Below are 22,913 nucleotides of genomic sequence, written 5' to 3'. Positions count from 1 at the left end.
GTCTTCAGCTAACCGGGGCGTGGCAGTTGTTCCGCCAGCCAATCCCCGCTCGGCACCGCCCCCGGCGGGAGCGGAGGGGGTGGTGCGGTAGCGCAGGCGCAGAACCAGGGCCGAGCCGGGCCGGCCGCTCGGGGGCGGAGCGACCTGCTCAGGTAAGGGTCGGAGCAGCACTGCGAGAAAATGTGGGTTATTCCAGATAAAAAATGGCGTAAATAAAAATAAGCGGTGTTAGCGAAAGGAAAGGTACCGCTGCCCAGAGAGTTGCCGGAGACCTGTGTGTCAGGGGGCTTTGCCAGCTATACCAGCTAATGTAGTATTAATATTAGTTATTTTTCAATTAATCATTGTATTTCTAGATTTGATGTTCTATGTTGTAGGAAACAATTAGTTTGCAAATATAATAGGCTCAGGCAGGATCTCTCAGCAAAGCAATTTTTTTAATAACAATATTGCAACAGCGGGTGTTCTCCCTAAAGGCAGACACGCATAATAGGGCAAAACCCCCTGCTTATACCCCCCTAAAATCCCGGCCGCAATTCCCCTCCCCTGTTCCCCATGTTGGTGCTTCAGGGTTCACAGACCACCCCGACGCATACAATACCCTGCTCCTTATCAATCTATTTAAGATATGGATCCCTGGTACTTTGGCTACGCTTCCCCCTAAATTAACTTGTAAATACAGGTATCAGTATGTATACAGGTATCAGTATATACTCCAGGGAAAGACTGTGTTTTACATTAAGGATTCATCGTCCAAGCTGTCTCTGTCCCTCCCCCCTGCTGGGGTCAGGTGCCAGGTCCTCAGTTACATAAAAACACCAGTTCTTTGTTAAACGTTCCTTACATACATTATATATATCACACATCTAACTATTCATTCCCGCCTGTCACAACCCAAACCCAGGGCAGCGGTTCCTGTGACACCAGCTGAGGGAACAGAGCAACACCCCAGGAAAGCGGCGGGAACAGAACAAACTGGCTGCTGGGTCTAGAAAAGCACAGCGCAGCAAGGGAAGGAGTTTGCCTTAACGTAAGTGAGGATTTTGACTGGTTTTTGTGTTCCCTGTGGGAAGGATGGGAAGAAGCTGACTGTGCGGTGAGGAACTCTTGACAGCCAGAGGTGGAACAGGCACCGGGCAGTCTGTTAAACTGAATTTAGGGGGTTTGTTTTGTTTTAATAGCTGAGATAATATTTGTCACATATTGTCCTAGCTGGTTCAGAGCATCTCAGATATTATTTTCTGTTTATGGTTTTGTGCTCCTGCCAGGGGTATCTGAGAAAAATCAGACATATATGCAGACACATAACAAGTAATGGAACATCTAATTAAATGTCTTACACATTTAAAAATCCTTTGATAAACAACTGAATCACTTCATATTAAAGATGAAGATTTAAAAAAAAAATCAATAATATTTAGCATGTTGAAGAGGTAACAGATGAAGGGGTTGTTTTTTAAACAAGAGTGACAGCTTTGACATCTCCAAACGCTCACTGCGAACTCGATGTTTCCATAGATCTGTGTTAATTTTGGCTGGGCCGAGTGCTGGCACACAGGTGTGTATTTCGGCACCTGCATCCCAGGTCTCATTCCTGTTCCTGTGGCGGGTGGCCCAGCTGGGCAGGACGGGATGTCTGCGGTGACACCGCTGCTGTCCCAAAGGGGCTGTGAACAAGTTCTCGCGTTTATCTACCTCAGCACAGCATGTTCCATGAAACGAATACCTGCTGGCACATCTGTGGTCCTGGCTGTGCAGGGACTGCTCAGCCATAGGGGATTTGAGGACAGGCAGGACAGACTTCACCCGTGCCTACAGGGCAGCTGGCTCAGCCCCACGGGTGGGAGCCCCTGGGTGGGAGCCAGGATGGCCCCAGTCCCACCTCACCCCTCTGGAATCGCAGCTGGGAGCTCACTCCAAGGTGACAGGTGTGTCCCGCCTGGCTCAGGTGTGTGAGGAGCTGCGCAGATCGAGCTCATGTCCCTGACCTGATCCATTTCCAGCGCAGCCACGAAACTGCTGAAGGGAGTGGAGCATCTGCCGTGTGAGGAAAGGCTGAGGGAGCTGGGGCTCTGGAGCTGGAGGAGACTGAGGGGGGACTCATTCCTGGGGATCAATATGGAAAGGGGCAGTGTCAGGAGGATGGAGCCAGGCTCTTCTCAGTGACAACCAGTGATAGGACAAGGGGCAATGGGTGCAAACTGGAACACTGGAGGTTCTACTGAAAGATGAGAAGAAACTTGTTCCTGGTGAGGGTGTCAGAGCCTGGCCCAGGCTGCCCAGGGAGGCTGTGGAGTCTCCTTCTGTGCAGACATTCAAACCCGCCTGGACACCTTCCTGTGGAACCTCAGCTGGGTGTTCCTGCTCCATGGGGAGATTGCACTGGATGAGCTTTCCAGGTCGCTTCCAGTCCCTCACACCCCGTCACTCTCTGAGGACGCTGCTACCGGACTGTCCGGCCCGGGCGCCGGCGGCACCGCGGAAGGACCGGGGAGGGGCGGGGCGCCGGGGAGGGGCGGGGCGCCGGGGAGGGGCGGGGCGCCGGGGAGGGGCGGGGCGCCGGGGAGGGGCGGGGCGCCGGGGAGGGGCGGGGCGCCGGGGAGGGGCGGGGCGCCGGGGAGGGGCGGGGCGCCGGGGAGGGGCGGGGCCTCTCAGGGGGCGTGGCTGTTGCAGGGGGCGGGCAGGTGCGGAGGCCGCGGATCAGATCCGTGCGCGGTGTTGCTGGGTGCTGGTTCGGGGCTCCGTGCCCGCTCAGGTACTGAATGATTGCTGGGAAGGCGGGGTCTCGGGGGCTGCTCGGCGGGCCCTGCCTCGGGGGTTGGGAAAAGCGGCTGCGGTGTGCGCACTGCCGCCGGGCAGGAAGGGCCGCGGGCCCAGGCCCGGCCGGTGTCGCCTGCCCCCAGAGGGGCTGTGGGGCGGGGGAGCCGAGGGAGAGGCAGAGGCAGCGGCCCGGGCGCAGCGGGGCGGCCTGTGGCGGGCTCGGCGCGGCGGGAGGAGGCCGAGCTGGGCCGCGGGTGGCGGGGGAACAAAGCGCTGTGGGGCCGGGCCGGGCCGGGCGGTGATCGGCGCTGACTGTCCCCCCAGCTCTGCCCGGGTCCCCCCGGCTCTGCCCGGGTTCCCCCGGCGCTGCGCGGCTCTGAGGAGACGGGGCTGGAATTGGTGTTTTTGTGGCAGCATCGGCTGCTGTTCCTGCAGGAGGAGACTCATGGGAGTGAGACACCAGTTCCTCTCAGCCCCCTAAATGTAAAGGCCGGTCTTGCTTTAATACCAGGTTCATTCTTTTAATTTTTTAAATTTGTCTGCGATTTTTTTTTTCTTTTACAATTGATAAGAGCTGTTTAATATTCATGGGAGACCTTAAAGATTAAGTCTTTGATAGAAACTGTTAAAATGATCCATTGCATGTGTAGTTTTGTAAACCTTGATTATCTCAACGCTTTTTTCTCGGTGTACCTGCGATCATCTTTTTTCATGCAGATCCTGTGTTTATATGGGAAAACAAAACCAGCTTTGCAGCTTTCGTTAGTGATAGTAGGAAGAGAAACTTAATTGAGTTTTCTAATGTAGAATTTGTTTCCCAGAATATGGTGATACAGATTTAGCTGTGGAAGTGTTTTCCCTTCATGGTCTTGGAATAGTAACACTGTTATTCATTGCAGCTTAGTTAACATGAAGATGGAAGACTATGAAATATTCTGTAAGAAGCATCTTTCCAGAATCCAAGAAGAGGCAATAAAAAGAGAAACCTCTTTCACTGTTCCGCAGAAAAACATCTCCCTCATTCAATTCCATGGAATTCCTGTGCTTTCCCCTCTGGTAAGGGCTTTCTTTTCCTTCCCTGGCACACTGACTGTGCCTTTGGCTCTCGCTTTGTTGCCCACATGTAGTGATTCTACTGAAGGTGCAGCAGTTTGAGGTGTGGTCTGGCCTGCTGCTTGGTGTATTCTAAGCATTCCTAGCCTTAATTTTACGAAGTAAAGGGGTAAAATGTACTTCTGTCATATCAACTGCATTTGCTTTCATTCTGTGCAATTTGTTATCTTCACAAGGGGAGTAAAAATGTTTGTGGTGTTAAATAGAAGAATGTTACTGCTGGGCTTAACTTTACGTAAAATCATATTGACACTCCAAATAGTGAACATGTGAGTTTGTTTGAAAATGTCAAAGAAAAGCAAATACTGAGATAATTAAAAAGCTTTTAAGTAAATGTATTTTTGCATGTGTTTACAGCTTTCTGTAACGTATTTCCCAGGCTCATCAGTTCCGTTAAGTCAGTCGATGTTTAGTGCTCGATGCCCAGCGGAAGGCGGGTGCTTGTGCAGTTGTGCAGCTGAGTCTGTGTGACCGGAGAGACGCTGGAACAACCATCTCCAAAACCCGTCATACGGATATACATTGGAGACTTAACGATCTGTTGTCATAGTTTTCATTTACAAATGGGTGGATACTTTAAGCTTTCACAGAAGAAATGCATAATTAATTTTGTAGAACTCTGTGCAGCCAATTCTTGTGGTTGTAGTTTTGTAGATCTGCACTCGGAGCCCTGGGTTGTTTTAACTTGGTGCTGCGTAGTGTAATGTCGATACAAGTTTTTCATAAACTATCATTTAAATTCGTGTTCATTTGCATGCGTGCCAAGAAGGCATTTTGTGCATTCTAATTTAAAAAAAGAAAGACTAACTGGTTCAAAAGAAGTTGGTGTTTAGAGCACGTGCAGAGTCTCAGATGATCATTGTTCTTCTATTGTTCTGTTGCTTTTCTTTTTAATTTATTTCAGTAATTTTGTATTGAAATTTGCATTTGTTGCTGTAAACTGTGTTTCTTACGCCCTGTTTTGCAGCTCAGCCTCGAAAAGAAAAAGGAAGTCCAGCAATATAAGCAGAAAGCGCTGGATCTGGAGACCTGGAGACGGAACTCTCAGAAAAGAGCTTTATTGAATCGTGTGCAGGAGATTCTAGAAAATGTTCAGGTACTCTTAGTCCAAAAGTGCCTTACACCTTGGGAGAAAGCAGCTGCTTACAAACACACTGAGAAAGCATTCACAGTATAAACATGGAATTAATAGTGGTCAACGCTCCAGAACCAGCATTTGATAGTATTGCGTGCTATGTCACCCCATAATTGATTTTGAGTGATAATATCGATGTTTGTTGTAATGCACGGGACGTGCTGTTCTGCTTGTTTTGGTGTGTACAAAAGACAGATCACAGCACGTGACCCACGGTTATTTCTGTAACTGTTTGAAACAACTGGATTGGAAAAACAAACGGACAAACCCCTGGAGTTGGTGCAGTTGGTTTGCTTTATTTCACTGCATTACAGACTGGTTTGGGTTGGAAGGGACCTTCAAAGGTTATCTAGTCCAACCACCCAATTTGCAAGCTTGTAGTTTAATCAGAAAATAATCTATATTCAACCTTAACAATTACAGAAATAAAACTGCCTTCACAACAACTCGCAGTTGTTTTGTGTGCTTTATAATTTTACTGGAGCTATTTTGTTTTCTTTGCTGCTTCAGTGATGAGTTTAGTAGAGATTTAAGTTGAAAAGAGTATTAATTACATCTCATCAAGTGGGAGCCTTTGTCTTTGAAACAGTTGTAATGGTCTTTAAATTAACCTCTTGCTTGAACCAGTGCAGTTCCCATTTGGTTTGCTGAGTTCCGAAGGTGACAAACGTACCGTCCTGGTTTGTGTCGTGTGCACACCAGGAACAATACAATTCAATACAAAAATAAGGGTATTTTTCGAAGGTTTCCTCTTGATAATGGAGTTATAGTACATAGGATAACCCATAGGATAATCCTAGTGTGAGGATCCTTTTAAACAAACGCTGGCTAGAAGTAGCATGTAATTCTCACTTAAAGTTGTTTATTCAAGTACTTGACGAACAAAAATTCGTATTTCATTGCCTCTGGACTAGGAAAGAAATTATGAAATATACCACTATTTCTGTTAGGAACTATTTTGATTTCTTCCCAGCTGTCTGTAGGTTAACCAATATTTCATGCTGATGTTTTTTCAATTACATTTCTCATTTAATGTAAAGATGTTTTCATATTTTAAGAGGACTCTTGGAAGATAATTTGAAACCACAAAATTAGGTGAATGTGTCCAAATTACCCTGTGAAGAGAAGAGCACATTTGCATTCAGGTCCTTGGTATCAGCAAAAATTCTGAGCGGACTATTAATCAAATTCATATTTTAATTCCAATAATCTTTTTTCTCATTGCAAAGAGCTCTGCACTGCGTGTAATTTGAAGGAAACTGGTAGCAGTCAAACTGAAAATTTACATTTGCTTTAAGGTGGCAGAATTTTTCAGGTGATGCTTGCAGCGATTTGAGGAAATTTCATCCAAAATCCATGATTTCTTTTTTATTTTTCAATTTTGATTTGCAGATCAGGAAAGGACCTGGTGGGAGTGACATGAATGAGGCTGAGAATACTTGTCCTGATCTGGCTTCCAAAGCTCCGGCTGACTTGGCAGCTCCATCAGATGTCGGTTTGTGTTCTGATGTTGGTCCCGTGGAACTGGCGCAGACACCAGGGCCACCGGACAGCACTGGGCAGGTGACACCCAGTGTGACACAAGGAGCTAAAGCAGCGGAAGGAAATGTGTTTTCAGAGCAAAGCGAGGGTCACCGCAAAGCCACCTCGTGTCCGAGGGCCGCGTCTCCCGACAGCGCGCATGACAAGCTCGGGTCCCAGAAGGACCCGTGCGGTGCCAGTCTGCAGAACCTGCTGAAGAAATCCAGGGAGTGCGTAGAGAAAGAGCAAAGCAAGCGAAGCTCCAAAAGTAACTCCAAGAGGAGCGTGAGCGAAAGTCATTCGGATAAAGAAAACGATGGTGTTAAAACAACTGACTCTGTGAAAGAAAGAGCAAAGCTTACAGGCAGGACTTGCACCGCTCCCACACTTGATAAGCCCAGTCTTAATAAATCAAACACCCTTCTCCAAGGTGCCTCTGCTCATACAAATAGCACAAGTATGTCAGCTTTGTCCAGTTTTTCAAAGGTGGACATACCTATGAGAGTTGGAACACCACCCCCATCGGTTGATTCCGATTCGGATGAAGAATTTAAAAAGACTTCAATGTTTGATCGTGACAGCAGCATTGTTAGGAGCCTCACAGGCTCTTACTCCAAATTACCGAGCCCGGAGCCAAGCATGAGCCCTAAAATGCACCGGAGACGCCCAAGGCCTTTATCGATGGGCCACATCGTCATAAGTAACCCCGTGAATGCTTACGAGTTGAGTCCTAAAGGCAAGAGTAGAGCAATGGATTTAATCATGCAAGATCTTGCAGATAAAAATAACGTGTCTGAGTCAGCGCCGAAGTTCCTGCTGGACTTGGTGAACCCCAACAGAGCTCCTGGCGTCCACAGGAATCCCTCGGGCCCTGGGGACAGCGTGGGGGTCGGCAGAGCAAATCGCCTTTCCTTTGGGCACTCGGAAGGCAGAGCAGTGTTGTTGGCCGCCCCGGAAGGACGGGCAGCGCTGGACAGCAGAGGGACATATAAAATAGAGACCAGCGCTGATCCTGTCCCTCCAAAATCCAGTGAAGCGTTTGCCATCAGTCAGGCTGCGGGAACACAGAAGCTCCTGGCTGTGAATGAGACCAAACCCTCTGCTTTGCTAGAAAACAGCAAATGCAATTCTCCAGTAGAGCTCAATAAATCTTATGACGTAGAAAACCCGTCCCCGCTGCTAATGCAGAGCAAGAACACGTGCCAGCAGATGGACACGCCAAGCGTTGCCCTGGCCAGCGAGCAGTTTCCAGAAAATAGTTTCGAAAAGGTGAAACGTAGACTTGATTTGGACGCTGCCAATTGCCAAAAAGAAAACAGTCCCTGTGTTGTAACAGCTGGAATGGAAGAACAAGAGCAGCAGTGGTTGCAGGACCAGAAATACGCTGTGAGATCGGTTTACATCCCGAAGAATTCAGCCCCTGGTAGTGCGGCAGCAGGTAAAACATCACTAGAGTTGCCGGGTTTTCTGAAGCTTCTCAGTTTCAAAGTCTTTTGGGAAAAAACCCAATGATCATTAGTCATTGGTGGTTCTAAATCAATATATAAATCAAAGGCTAAAATTTTACTGAGTGTAAGTTATCTTTTTTTTCAGTGACTTCATTCTTTCTCTAATTTTCACTTCATGACAAATTCTGAAATTCAGCTTTCTACCCAAGCCATTTGTAACCGCTCCAGAATGGCAGAACTGCTGTCTTGGCAGTTGATGGAGTCAGGAGTCTTGTACCAGCGATTTGTAACAAATACTTGATTGAACAATGTGAAGAAGCATCAGCCAAAACGCTGTCAGTTTTGTGAGTTCTGTGTTTATTCTCAGGGGTATTATTTGACACCACAAATACCAGTTACCCATTCGGATGTAGAAATTTGAATTTAGCTTCACTAAGAAGATAATGTCTTGTTCCATTAGGTCTAAAAACCCATTATATAGGTATTTTCTTCAATTCAAGACTGTAACATCTGTGTCTCTACCAAATCAAGCTGAAGTGGCATAAATAATATTAATTCACTTGAGCGAGTGTAATTACACTGTTCTCAGAGCAGGATTTTTTGTGTCCCTATTTTAATACAGCCTCAGTTGATGTTACTGCTGTTCCATTCTGTCACGGAGGCCCCCCAAGGTTTGTTTAAGGGACAACAGGGTCCAAAACAACTTGTATTAAACTGGTGAGAAACAGGGTTTAGCACTCCAAAGTGACTTGAATACAGGTTCGGATATCGGTTGAGGAAAATTATGAAGGGGCAGCAACTAATCCAACAGGAGGTCCACAGAGTGCATGCACGTGGCTTCACCAAAACAATGCCGAGCCGTCCCTGAGTCCGGGAAGAGTCCACACTGCCTGAACACGGTGTGGGGTTATTTCAAAGGGATACACGTACTCGTAGTGAGTACGGAAAGTGTACACTCGCGATTCTGCGAGGGTAAATTTATAATACACTCGCAATCCTGCGAGGAGAAATACACGTGCAAATGTGCACGGAATATTACACGTGCTTATGTGGAAGCACGGATACACTCGCGACTCTGCGAGGAAATAATTTATACACGTGGTCGTATTGAGCACGGAGAGTACACGTGCAAATGTGCACGGAAAGTATAAATCCAGGTGCAAATGTGCACGGAAAGCAGATACACTGGCAATCCTGCGAGGGTTAATTTACTCCCACCCGTGGCGCAAGGCAAGCGGAGTCTCCGTCCCGGGGGGGCAGTGGCTCCTGGCGGCAGCGGCTCAGCTCGGAACTCCAAGAGATCCGCGCAAGGGGCGGAGTCTCGACGAGAATCCCATTTTATAGCCTGATCAGATCTGACTGTGGGCATTCCAGAAGCTTCTCTGCACCCCCACACTGGCTGTGGGTGCCCCTGAAGCCTCCAAACATCCCCACACTGGTCACAGGTGCCCAGCGGCTCCCTGGCCCCTCAGTGCTCCCTTCTCCTAACGGCCCTGGCCAGGGGCTCTGGGGCCAAACAGAAGCAGCTGTCAGCCTCAGGCAGCAGGGAGAGAGGGAGATGTGTCTGCTCCTTCCACGATGAAGGAGGGAGGGGGATAGAGGGGGGTTTGCATTCTGCCACACATTCACATGTTTATTCCACAAATATGAACATTCAAATATTTTGAAGAACTGTAGTAACTGATGAGATTCTTTGCGATACATCATAGAAACTTGACATGGAAGGTAAATTGTACTTTTTTACCGATGATGCCAATTGCTCCTGTTTAAAGCGTGTGTATCTGTGGTAAAATCGCATAGACAATTTTGAACGCTGGATTCTCTGCAATGTGTTTTCTCAGAAGATATTTTAAAAACCAAAATGTTGGCCTTTGAAGAAATGAGGAAGAGGCTCGAAGAACAGCACGCGCAGCAACTGTCGATCCTGATAGCAGAACAGGAGAGGGAACAGGAGAAATTGCAGAAGGTAAGGTAAAACACTCTAAACAAAGGTCGCGTATGTTGTATTGCAGTTTGTCAGGAAGCACTTGGGTTTAAAATGTCTATTCTATTGCTTTGCAGAGTTAGAAAATAGTCTAATAGTTGATTCTGTCTTTTGTAGGAACTGGAAGAGCAGGAGAGGAAGTTGAAAGGAAAGAAGATTGCTACAACAGAAATAGAGATTTCCAAAGTGAATATTAACAGCAGGATGGAGTTGGAGTGGAGGAAGAAGAGCGAAAGCAGCTTGCTGGAAAGCGTGGAGTCTGAGCTGGAGACCGTCCGACACGCCAACTCCACCAGCATCGGTAAAACCGTGAGCGCAGAACGTGGGTGGGTGGAACGCTGTGCTGCGCAGGTGACTGGGCTGTTCCTGTCCCGTGTCACCACGTGCCCACAGCTGCCTCCCTCAGCTGCCGCCCTCAGCTGCCAACAGCATCCGCAGAACCAGTTCTCTGTTGCATTTTTGCCTCACTGGCGTTTAGCGCAGTTTCAGCCGTCCTTGTACTGCTCCATTCGTGTCAAGTTGTTCCAGGGCATGTTTGAGGAGAGCAGGCTAAGAGTCAGCTGAGGGATGGAGGGCAAGGGGGGGTTGCATTGTGCACAGAGCGTTCGTCCTCAGCTGTGGCTGCGCAGGTGGGACAGGACATCTCTGGGGAGGGTTCTGGGGGCTCTGCTGGGGTCTTACCTGCCGGGAACACCTCTCACCTCCTCCACATTAGGTTCATAGAATCATTTTGGTTGGAAAAGACCCTCAAGATCATAGAGTCCAGCCACAACCCACCCCTGGCACTGCCCCATGTCTTGAGAACCTCATGTCCGTCTGTGCAGCCCTCCAGGGATGGTGACTCCAGCACTGCCCTGGGCAGCCTGTTCAATGCCCCACAGCCCTTTGGGGAAGAAATTGTTCCCCAGATCCAACCTCAACCTCCTCTGGCGCAACTTGAGGCCGTTTCCTCTGCTCCTGGTGCTTGTTCCTGGGGAGCAGAGCCCGACCCCCCTGGCTCCAAGGTCCTTTCAGGCAGTTCAGAGATCAGAAGGTCTCCCCTCAGCTCCTGTTCTCCAGCTGAACCCCCCAGCTCCCTCAGCCGCTCCCATCACACTTGTGCTCCAAAACAAAAGGTTGTGCTTTGTCTTCCTGGCAGATTTTGCTGGGAGATAAATCTGAAATAGAGAGGTTGCTTCTTGCCTCTAATTGACCTTGTAAACGAAGCTGTTGCCTCCAAGCTGAGTTCTGTTTCTTGAGTGAATTAAAATGCACTTATCGAATGCAGGTGGGAATTGGATATTGTAGCAGACAAACTGCAAAGGGACTTCCATTTGAGAGTAAAATTGCTGACCTGCATTATTATTCCTTCTTCATTTTTAGGATCTGTGATAGTGACATTAAACACTTTCAGACCATTTTCTTTGAGATGCTTTGTGAATAAGATTTTCTGTAGCAATTTTAATGTTAAGGAAGTGATTTTTTCATGATATAGCATATGGACATTTCTCCTCCCAATATCCAAGTAATATAATCTGCAGTTTGAATAAAGATACCTACCAGCACTGGGAGCTGCTTTGTTCTTAAGCCCAAAAAGGCTTCCTGACTGAAACCAGAGTTAAAGTTTGTGTATGTGTTTGATTTTATCTGCATTTTTTGTTTTAATGGGGTGCTGCATTTGTGTTCCAGCTGAAATGATTCTGTATCTATGTCTGTGTGTGTATACACACACAGTCATTTACTTCATGGACAACGTCTGTGTGTTGAAGTGTCTGTTCTGCGTTGTGTGCAGGTTTTGCTCATGCTGCAACACCCACCAGCTTTGCTTCAACAAGCGAAACTTCGTTCTTTCTCTGGGCCCCATCAGGCAGTGGAGTTATAAAAACCTCAGTGTCTCGGCCGAGTAACAGGATCAAAACCAGGTGGACTCAGGTAAGGGGGGAAACCGGGGTTTATTTGTAGCTTTAAAAGCCCTCTGGTTATTGTGAGACACTGGTAACATTATAATAGCTGCGCGGTATAAATCTCACAGAAAAGTTTAGTATCTCTTTGATTACACAAGAGAACTGCATAGGATATTTTTCTCAGTGTTCATATATGCAAAATAATAATATAACAATATTTTGCTTCTGCTAAGTTAATATAATGGTGGGTACTTCTGGCCTAGCCAAAACTTCAACAGCTTCTTTCTTACTTGAAAACCTCTGTCACATGGTTGATGTTATTTGAGAAATAATTAATTCTTGCTTTGTTAGGGAATGTTTAGAAGCTGCTTCTTTTCTTTTAAGGTTTTCAGTCCAGAGATACAGATGAAGTTTGACAAGATCACTGCCGTGGCCAAGGGGTTTCTCACTCGGAGACTCCTGCAGACGGAGAAACTGAAACATCTTAAGCAGACTGTAAAAGTAAGATCAGCGTTTTTATTATGCAGCTTCTCCTCCTGCTTGTTTTTGCTCCTGTCTTTAATTGTCAGGTGAAATCATGCTTTATCTGTTTTTGGAAGAATTTGGGGATGTCCATCACGTGGACATCTGAGTGTTGCATTGCTCAGTGTCACGAGGTCCAGGTCAAAGGCTACGCATCCTGCTCGCAGCGTGAAAGGGTCCTTTCTCCTGCAGGATGGTGCTTCGTGCTTAATCTCATTTTCCCATCTTCCGCAGGATACTATGGAGTTCATCAGAACTTTCCAGTCTGAAGCACCGTTGAAAAGAGGAAACGTTTCAGCACAAGACGCGTCCCTGCACGAGAGAGTAATGGCTCAGGTGACGCTATTTTAACTCCTTAAAACATCTTCCTCAGCTATTCTGCTTTTGTAGAATAAATACAGTGACTCTGAACAAAGTCAAAAGTTTAAACTATGACCCTGAACAGAAGATTCCATTTTTGTGCCCACTCATTAAGAGATTTAAAAATGATCTTTCCAAGTGTTTTGTTTAGATTGAAAGCAAGAAGAGCTTGATGATCGAAACCATGGGACTGTTGACCAAATAATTGGTTATAATTTTAATTATTCTTTCCAGCTGCGGGCTGCTTTGTTTGACATCCACGACATCTTTTTTACAATGGAGGCATCGGAAAGAATGAATATTCTGCGTCACGATCGTGAAGTTCGTAAAGAGAAGATGCTCAGGCTAATGGTTGGTTCTGGTCAAGAGAATGTAAATTGTGTTAAGAGTTTAAGTACTGAATTGTTTTGCTTTCAAGAGATTCTTCCTCACCTAGTAAAAAGCTTTTAAAATCTAATTTCTTGTTTAATTGTGCTTCTGTAGGTACTGTCGTCAAATCTAAAAGACCTCACTGCAATAAGAGATTGATATGGTGAAACTTTTAGTGTATAAGAAATAGAATGGAAAACATGGTGAAAGTAATAATGAAAAGTTAATGCTTTAAATAAGAGTTCATTATGGCATACAAACTTTTAAAATCTGATAACAGAAGGAAGATCCTATAATTTTAAGAAATAAAATAACCTTTGAATTCAGCCTGGATGTGAACTCAGTACTGAAAACACTGGTGGGGCTGTTTTTACGGTGGGGCAGGTGAGATGGGATTGAGCTCTATAAGAGCAGTAAGTGTTGTTACTGTTGGTTCTTTCCTTTTGCTTTACTAGGATAAAGTGAAGAGCCCGAGGGAGAGGGTGACGCTTTCCACAGCCACACAGAAGTCTCTGGACAGGAAGAAATACATGAAGTACGTGCGGTTCTGCCTGGGACGGGGGCGCGGGGATGGGAGGAGACGTTGGGAATAGTGAAACGATGGTTTTGGGGTAACAGCTTCTTTGCAAGCTGGGAGGAATGAATAAAAAAAAGTCTTGAGGTGTGTGGTTATTTACTAGTAGTAGTTCGCTCTTACTTTTAAGAAACTTATTGTTTGTATGGGAGAAAAATGCTAGTTTTAAGTTGTGCGTATTTCAGTGGTGAGCAAAGGGATCTCCGTGCACTTTGTGGTTGGTTTGTACATTGTAAAAAGTGCTCCAAGTTGTTTTATCAATCTTTCTAAAGTGCTCAGCCCTGGAGATACTTGTTAGACTATCTCTGGCAAAGTTTTTGGGAAGATGTGGCAGATATTATCCTGCAACACAGGGACCAAACAGTTGTGTCACAAAAGTGACAGCTTGCACTAGTGCTCTGCCAGGGGGGTGTGGGTGGAGATGCTGGGTGGGTTTGCTCTTCCTGTCCCTGTTTAAGACCTCGATGATGATTTTATTTTGATGTTTCAATACCTTTGTTTCGCTAGGGCTTCGGAAATGGGAATACCAAGTAAAAAAATAATCATAAAGCAAAAAACTCCTGAAAGCCGGTGAGTAAAGATGATGTGCTTTTAAAGAACTTATCATTGTAGTTTCTTAGATCTGCGTTGCTGCTTTGCCATCAGTCGGCTCAATTCCTGCCGCAGTTGATGGCCAGTGATCAAATCTGATTTAGCATCGTCTGAGAAAGGGGTTTATTAGCTCATTAGAAGTTAGAAAATGTTTATTTTCTTCAAAGTCAGTTCTGAAATTTGATCTTCAGATGTTATTTATTTATGGCTTTAAATATGTGCTCAGGTTTGAGGTTTTTCTGAAAGATACACTATTAGTATCTCTGAAGCTTCGGTTTGACACCACTGCTGTTCTTCCCGTCACTTTGCAGTGTGATCATTGATATCTTTGGAAAGCTGTCAGAAAATAAGCAGCTTTCAGTTGTGAGGAAACGTTCACACTTCAGTGATGGGTTTAACAATTCAATCCTTTTTTTCCTGATTGTTTTGATCAATGAGTAGGAACCCGATCCTATCTGTGCTCTATTGTTTCTTTGTTTTAAATAGTGGAAGGAGCAATCCTATTCTGGAATTTTAATTCCTCCCATGTTTGCCTACACGTTTTGTGGGCGTTTTATGTGAAACGTGATGCGTAATTCAGTGTTCCTTATGAGATTTTTGTATGTTTAAAGGAGAGAAAAAGCAGTAATTGGAGTTTGTCTTTTAACAGGGTGCTTCAACCAAATCAAGGACAGAATGCCCCCGTTCACAGGCTGCTTTGCAGACAAGGGTAAGGGCACTGCATGTTTAGAGCCTGAAAATGAACGTAAATGCAAAGTGCAAGAGCACGGTGATTTCTGAATCATATTTGCATATGCTGGGGCAGCTCTTGTTCAAAGTAAAACTAATTCTTGTGGTATTTTGAGAGAGTGATGAAGCTTTTACCTGATACTCAAAGGAAATATTTAGTGTTCTCATCCTCTCGTGTATTGTCTCCATTTACACTGTGTTCCAGCATTTCTATTTGTAACATTCATTCCATGAAGCTTTGCTTCCACTTAATTCAATGTATTTGTACGTGTAGACTGTGACGCCACGGTGTCTGAACTGAATTGGTTTCTCGAATCGAGTTGTGAAAATCAGCTTATGGGGAGATGTTCTCCCATTTAATGCAGCTACTTAAGCCATAATAATGTCAGTAGGAATTGTACACGTGCTCAGGAGGAGGCTTGGGAGACACTAGAAAATGTTTTCGTGCCAAACACAGTTTGATAGTGCCTTTATATTTTGGATACAGCCTTTCAACTTTGATGCAAGTGACTTATTAACTCTTTTATATTTAATTAGAACCCCTATGACCTCAAAGAAGGGGGTTGAGCAAAATAGAAAGAAGGCCTCAGAGAGCAGAGTGTCTAACAAGGCTCTTTCAGGTGTGTAGAAAACTGGTGCTTGGATCTTGTAGTAAGTAAGTTATTAGTATCTAGAAAAAGTAAATGTGGGATATATTGTTTTCCTTTTCTTGTGCACCCGCTTTGCTATGTCTTGAAATTTAATCTGTCTCTTCAAACACATGTGCTGGTACCTTAACCATCCACTTTCAGGTTCTGTAAGCGCAGGATATGGAATGTGCTGCGCGGCTCATTTGCTTTCACTCCCCGTTGCCCAGTTGTAAACATGTTTGCCAGATCTCTTCACTGTACCTGTTGGAGAAGCCAATAGTAGACTCGGCGTGGATTAGAATCCTGGTGTCATTAGACCCTTAGTTCTGTACACACGTGTAACTCGTCTTCAACACGAAGCGTGTTGAAAGGACGGTGTCAGATCAGCGTTCAGTCATCAGACAGTCCTCAAGTTGTAGATATTACTGCAGTATCTTACAGGATGTTTGTCTTAATGATCTGATTTTCAAAGTGGAATATTCCCCTACTTGCATACAGATAACACTGATTGCTGACCTTCTATTAAAAAGGTTTGACAATAGTGCCAAACCTCTCAGTTTTCAGCCCGTTCAGCCGTGAAGGGAATTAAACCACTGTGAAACAGCTGATACAATCTGCATGTTTTTAATCAGATTTTAAATTTAAGTGACAAACTATAATTTATCAAAGGTTAAAGTGATTTATACCTCTTAAAACCGTTTAAGGTCTTAATTACACTTTGTTCTCACAGGAGAGTTGCATGAGTAAAGTATAAAAATTGGCAATTTTTGGCAAATAAGGCAAATTATAATGTAGTAGGATTTCCAAATTATAATGTAGTAGGATTTCCAACTGTTTTCTATAGTGATCTGAATTATCTTTATTTAGTGAGTTATTAAACCATTCCTATAAGAGAAATTCTCTGTTTATTAAGTGCCCTGGCAGGGAGGATCCGAGGTTTAGTGCAGTGTCTGCACTGTTTAAACGCGATGTTTCGCCAGAGCGTTTGGTCTTTCCGTAGCACTTTGTGAAGCCAAGAGATGTGGCGGTAGAAGAATGTGTGGTAAGAAACTCTGCGTACACATCTGGAGTGCTGCAGGTTGAAGAAGTGAAAAATAAAGGAGGGCAAAATTACAAAAGCAAACAATGAGATTACAGCCAAGGTTTGTTCATCGTTTTCTCTCTGTTGCCAAGTGTCCGGGCGGTGCTGTCGTCGCTGCAGTGGTGCAGGGCGCTGGTTCAGCTGCACTCGGTGACGCCACGGAAAAATTAGCAAAGCCACTAAATAATCTCTCAGAAATATATAGAAGACAATGAAGTAAGCAATGTCGTCTTAACAACCAGAGAGCCATGGAGGCAAATTTTCATTTGCAAGTTTGTAAAAACGTGTCTGGTATGAACTAGGAAGTGGGAGTGCTGAAGAAAAGACCTCCACCAGCTACAGCGTGACAGAGAGCAGTGGTCTAAGGGTGCTGTCACTGTCAAGTTCAGCACTTATTTGAGGTTTGGATGCCATCCCTAATCTCATGTAATTCATGCTCTGGTGTCAGACGCCCCGTTAAGTTGTTCTTTCTTGCTCCTCTGTGCCGCAGCGTGTGCTGCGCTGCTCAGTCCCTCAGGTTATCATAGGCGTAATTGTCCAAGTTGTGACAGTAGATAACTTGGCAATAAAAAGAATCCTTTGGGATACATCTCTAAATTTCCCTTTGCCTTCCCTTATCGCTCATTGTTGAGAATCTGGGAAGCTATTGAATGCCTTCAGTGGAGGTTTTCCTGAAGCTTACAGCACACGTCTCATCAACTCTGTGCCGGCCGGTTCTGGTTGCACAACGTCACCTCATTTAGTGTTTGGACATCGTGTGTTCCCATGGCATAATAGCAATCTTTCCATATGTTCCTTTAAATAGCTTGTAGTAAATGAGCAGAAATGCATTCTGAAATTTGTAGACGGGGAACACTTAGCATTAAAGAATCTGCATAATTTTGCGATAATGAAAAAGCCTTAAGTTGAATATATTTCAATACTTCTCTTTATATATGGATAAAACGTGGCTAGTGAAAGGCTTGGCAGTATGGTGAATAGGGATTTTTAAATTATTGGGTTTTTTTTACATCTTATTTTGAAGTAATAAAGTATCTTTTCAAGAGAGATCCTTGACAATCATCTGTAATGAGGCAACAAGTTCTGTCCAGGAAAGACCATAGACAGGGAAAATATAACCTCAAGTCAATTTGAAAAGCAAGTGTAAGAAATCCAATGCGTATGCTTCTCTTATTTTAGCAGAAGTTGCACGTGTCAGAAAAAAGAGTTGTAGCAGTGGTTTGGTCTGGGCAATACAGATTTTATTCATACCTGCCGCTATGTCAGTCTGCTACACTCCTCACCTGTAGTCCTTAATTTCTTGTCTTCATTCATCCCTGGCTCCCAATTAAATTGTGTTTATTAGAGGGGCAAAGGGAAGGAGCGTTAGTAGAATACAGCTATTACATATACATTTCTTATGCATCCAAATGAGATGCGAGGCAGACCCTCAGAAGAAAACAATAAGGTTCTCATCCAACTGTTTTCTTCTTTTTTTCCCATTCTTTCAATTGTTACTTTAAACTCTGCCTATAAAATGCTTTGTAGCTTTAATACCACTCCGATTGATTGTTGTTGCTTTCTGACAAGAGGGCGTTTCATGTAGGAATCAACTGGTGACCCTAAATTTAGCGACTGTTGGTTTGTACTCCTTCGGTCAGAGTTCAGTGCTGAAAAGTACAAACTACTAAATCTGTAAAGAGTCTTACTTGTAGATTCTTTTTTAAATTTTTTTTGAATAGGACAGAGATGCTCAGTCAATAGGAGTGCCAGGCCGGGCATTTCATGTGGTCTGGTGGTGTTAGAAAGGAGGTGATTGAGATCAGGGTCACAGGGGTGTGAGGGTCACACAGGTGTGTGGGGCTCCCAGGTGTGTGAGGGTCACACAGGTGTGTGAGGTGTGTGAGGGTCACACAGGTGTGTGGGGCTCCCAGGTGTGTGAGGGTCACACAGGTGTGTGGGGCTCCCAGGTGTGTGAGGGTCACACAGGTGTGTGAGGCTCCCAGGTGTGTGAGGGTCACACAGGTGTGTGAGGCTCCCAGGTGTGTGAGGGGTGTGAGGGTCACACAGGGGTGTGAGGGGTGTGAGGGTCACACAGGTGTGTGAGGGGTGTGAGGGTCACACAGGGGTGTGAGGGTCACACAGGTGTGTGAGGGGTGTGAGGGTCACACAGGGGTGTGAGGGGTGTGAGGGTCACACAGGTGTGTGAGGGGTGTGAGGGTCACACAGGTGTGTGAGGGTCCCAGGTGTGTAAGGTGTGTGGGGGTCCCAGGGGTGTGAGGTGTGCGCTGTGGTGTGTGAGGGCCAGGCCAGCATGGCAGGAGGGCATCAGACACGCTGTGTGCGAGCAGCAGTTTGTGTCACAGGAGAGAGGCCTCGTGTCAGTGCTCCCCGTGCCCCTGGAATAGGCTGGGTCATAATTGTATCCAGAAGAACCGTAACTCTTGAATACTATTTGGCTTCTTCTGTCCCTTCTGTCCTGTGGGCTTGTCCTGTGGGCTTGTCCTGTGGGATCCCATGTGAGCTGCAGAGCCCTGGAACCAGGGTGTGGGGAGCGCTCGGGGTGAGGAGAGAGCAGCGTTTGGGGTGAGGGGGCAGTAACACTGGGGGTGAGGGGTCCCACTGCGGATGCTCTGCAGGCGCTTCCAAAGCTGCTTTGAGCTGCACTGAATGTGGCCCCTGGGCACTTGTAACCACCGCAGCTGTGCAAAGAGTAACTGAAGAGCATCAAAAGGATCTTTGTCACTTGGTCACTCACTGTGTCACATCCATCCCATTGCCTGCTGACCCTTTCCCATGGCTGTCCTGCGTTCCCTGCTCCGGGTTGGCTCACGCTGCTGGACACGGGGTCACTGCCCCAGCCGCACAGATGCTCAGTTGTGCTACTGTTAAACAGCCTGCGGTGCTAAACCCTCGGTACTGGAAGATACTTGTGCTATGCATAGTATAATATGGTTTTATATGTATATATTTATGTATATATTTGTTCCATGTGGAGAGATTTGCTTATTTATTATTTTTTGTTATTATACTTCAGCAGCTTTCTGTTTTTAAGGGCTCTGCCTGATGACGTTATTCATACTGCACTTTTAATTCTGGTTGTGTATATTGACATATGGAAACCTACAGCTGTCTCTTGGTTTATTAATGAGGCAGCAGGGGAAAGGGAAAGAGTTAACTCTGACTTGTACAATATTTTAAATGGATTGTTTAGAAGCAGTACATAGCATGGTTAAACTCAGTCATTTATCCTCCGTCTTGGTGATGTGACAGACTTAAAAAATTGTGATTTGTAATTGTTAATGTTTAGAGTAGCAGAAAAGAAGATGGCATAGTTACTGAAGAAGAAAATACTATAAAATGCCATTACTTTCAAACCTATAGGTAGTATTTGTAAGGCATTTTAGGTGTAACATGATGACTCATTTTAGAAGTAGCCACTGAATATATAATACTGCTTTAAAAAAATTATCCTAAACTTTTTCAGCTATTTTTGTTGCATGATCCTCTTACAAAAACCAGTAGTACTAATTGTAAAATGGGTCATGTTTCTACTTCATTTTTAGGAGCATATGCAGGAAGAACCCAAAAAAAGAAGCCAAATGTTGTGACAATTTAAGACGACAGCACTCACTGGGATAATGGTTTTTTATGATGCATTCTCAGCACTGATTCAAATATGTATATTTAGAAATGATAAACATACTTCATCACATCCACATGACAACACATTAATACAATCATATTGAAGTGACAAAGGGCTGTGAAGCTCTAGTACTCATGGAAAAATTGCATGTTTAAACTTACTATGTATTCATACTGCTGTGTACACATAAGATTCATAATCTTGTTTATCTAAAGACTACCACGGGGCAACAGTAAGTTCATTTGTGGCTTTTTCACACTCTAATTCTTGCATCTAACATATGCTTTTTGCATTACTTAAAATTGCAATTTCTGTGTACGATTGCCACCATAAATAAGTCGTGTGTATATAGTTTGTTTCATACCACAAAGTTAAAGCAGTTAAATAAGGAAAAAAAGGACACGTTAATTCAAACAAAGCCAAGCTCTTCCATCAGTGTCAGCAGCCCTTTTGAATGTACTTTGATGTACTTTGAATGTACCTCAATTTAAATACTAAAGGCCTAAATCTTTTGCGTTTCTGCCGAGTGGGACAGACATGGATCCTGATGATCTGCTGGGCAGACAGATGTACTTTCAGTTACTAAACTGAAACCACACGTTTATATATGTGGTAGATCAAACCACTGTGCTGGAAGATTCCTAGGATTTTTTTACCTTGTCTACTGCATTTTCTTATGGAAAGAACTTTTGGCCAAGAGAAAGAGCCTTATATGTTCTACAGAAGTTTCAGAAGGCAAGATTTTAATTGTTTTACCATTTTAGACTTAGAAGTCTTTGTCCACAAAAATAACTTGGATGTCTTCTATTTCATTGATGACAGATGCAATTTTTCAGAGCCGTTTTTCTTCTACCGTGATCTAACAGGCCTTTATTCCAAAATCATCCTTTCAGGAGGGGAGAAGAGTCTCTACCAAATCCCAACAAGCACATTCTCGTATTTATGAAAGTCTATCATGAGAAGATCATGCTCTTACTTCTCCTTGATCTTCCTGCTGATGGATACTATTCTAGCTTGAGGGACGCAGAATTCTGTAATGCAGCAACCTAAGCTTTGTAGCGTGTTGACATGGATATGAGAGATAAAAGACTGAAAATGCTGTGTTAAATGGGATGAAAGAGGAACGTTGGGCAGCGGTGTGTGGCACTGACTGTGGCTTTTATCTGCCACCAAGTCTGTCCTCTGCAGCTGGTGCCATTGGTAACAACAACTGTTTAATGCCATGCAGTAGGTTACTCAAACTGCGTGCTTGGAAAGTGCCAAAGCGCTGCCTCAACGTTTTTAAGAATGACCCTGCTCGGTGGCTCTTTGCTATGAAGTTTATTTGAAAGCTTGTGGAGGGCTCCCCAATGGTGTAAACTGAAGCGCTCACACCAGGATGACCCCCCCGTTCATCCAAATGCTGCGGATCTTGAGAATTTCAGACGTAACACAAGACGCCAGAGACAAGGTTCCTGCTCTAGCGGAATCCAGAGCTCTGGGTTGGTTCCCAGCTGTCCCCAGAGCGGGAAACATCTCCAGAGAAAAATGTCCAGTGATGGGATCACCTGTGTCAGTGACAGGTCAGTGCTAAAGACTGATGTTAAGAAGAGGCTGGTTTATGTGCTCTATTATTAGCATAGGCAATTAAAAAATAGATTGAGTGCTAGTAAAAATGAGTGCTTACCTTGTTTGTGTTTCACATCTCAACCTCTTTTACTTTAAGCATGCTTCCAGTGTGTGTAATAAAACATTGCAGCATGAGGTTTTTTTAACTTTAATGAGGCCTTTCACTTGACAAGTGCCAGAATTTGGTTTTGTACTTGATGTGTTTTGTATTTAAACATATTTATGTTTTTATTTTGTGTGGAATTGTAATATCATTATAAAAGTGTATTTATTTTTGTACTTTATTTCATTTTCACCAGTCATGCTTTTTACTTAAAATATACTTCCCAATAAACTTAAAATCTCTAAAACAAACTGCATTTCCTTTTTTCTCGATTGAAAAATCACTTGAGGTCATCACTGGTGGACAGCAGGGTGACCATGAGCCAGCACTGGGCCCTTGTGGCCAGGAAGCCAATGGTACCTGGGGTGGGTTAGAAGGGGGTGGTGAGTAGGTCAGAGAGGTTCTCCTGCCCCTCTGCTCTGCCCTGGGGAGACCACCCCTGGAATATTGTGTCCAGTTGTGGCCCCTCAGTTCCAGAAGGACAGGGAACTGCTGGAGAGAGTCCAGCGCAGCCACCAAGATGCTGAAGGGAGTGGAGCATCTGCCGTGTGAGGAAAGGCTGAGGGAGCTGGGGCTCTGGAGCTGGAGAAGAGGAGACTGAGGGGGGACTCATTCATGGGGATCAATATGGAAAGGGGCAGTGTCAGGAGGATGGAGCCAGGCTCTTCTGGGTGACAACCAGTGACAGGACAAGGGGCAATGGGTGCAAACTGGAACACAGGAGGTTCCACTTAAAGATGAGAAGAAACTTGTTCCTGGTGAGGGTGGCAGAGCCTGGCCCAGGCTGCCCAGGGAGGTTGTGGAGTCTCCTTCTGTGCAGACATTCAAACCCGCCTGGACACCTTCCTGTGGAACCTCAGCTGGGTGTTCCTGCTCCA

The 22,913-nt window shown here is 45.0% G+C and overlaps 1 protein-coding gene across 4 annotated transcripts; it reads left to right on the top strand.

The window, feature by feature from the left end:
- Positions 1 to 55: 55 nt before the first annotated feature.
- Positions 56 to 22,277, top strand: CCP110 (centriolar coiled-coil protein 110). 4 transcript variants are annotated; one of them, XM_065851174.2, is made up of 16 exons: positions 56 to 152; positions 905 to 1,030; positions 3,660 to 3,816; positions 4,841 to 4,969; positions 6,401 to 7,967; positions 9,819 to 9,943; positions 10,079 to 10,262; positions 11,733 to 11,872; positions 12,229 to 12,345; positions 12,601 to 12,702; positions 12,961 to 13,077; positions 13,551 to 13,630; positions 14,177 to 14,239; positions 14,910 to 14,969; positions 15,527 to 15,609; positions 20,245 to 22,277. In XM_065851174.2, exons 3-16 carry the CDS (start codon positions 3,670 to 3,672, stop codon positions 20,295 to 20,297), a joined length of 2,967 nt encoding a protein of 988 aa, XP_065707246.2. In that variant the 5' UTR covers positions 56 to 152; positions 905 to 1,030; positions 3,660 to 3,669; the 3' UTR covers positions 20,298 to 22,277. The 4 variants fall into 4 exon arrangements, with proteins under 4 accessions (XP_065707246.2, XP_065707245.2, XP_065707248.2 ...); XM_065851173.2 differs by lacking the exons at positions 56 to 152; positions 905 to 1,030 and adding an exon at positions 2,667 to 2,755 and having other exon boundaries at positions 20,245 to 22,276; XM_065851175.2 differs by lacking the exons at positions 56 to 152; positions 905 to 1,030 and adding an exon at positions 3,007 to 3,271.
- The last annotated feature ends 636 nt before the right edge of the window (positions 22,278 to 22,913 follow it).

This window comes from Patagioenas fasciata, chromosome 15 (genome assembly GCF_037038585.1).
Source record: "Patagioenas fasciata isolate bPatFas1 chromosome 15, bPatFas1.hap1, whole genome shotgun sequence".
Classification (NCBI taxonomy): Eukaryota; Metazoa; Chordata; class Aves; order Columbiformes; family Columbidae; genus Patagioenas; species Patagioenas fasciata.
The sequence above is the reverse complement of the archived record's forward strand: the minus strand, read 5'-3'. Positions and strand labels throughout refer to the sequence as shown.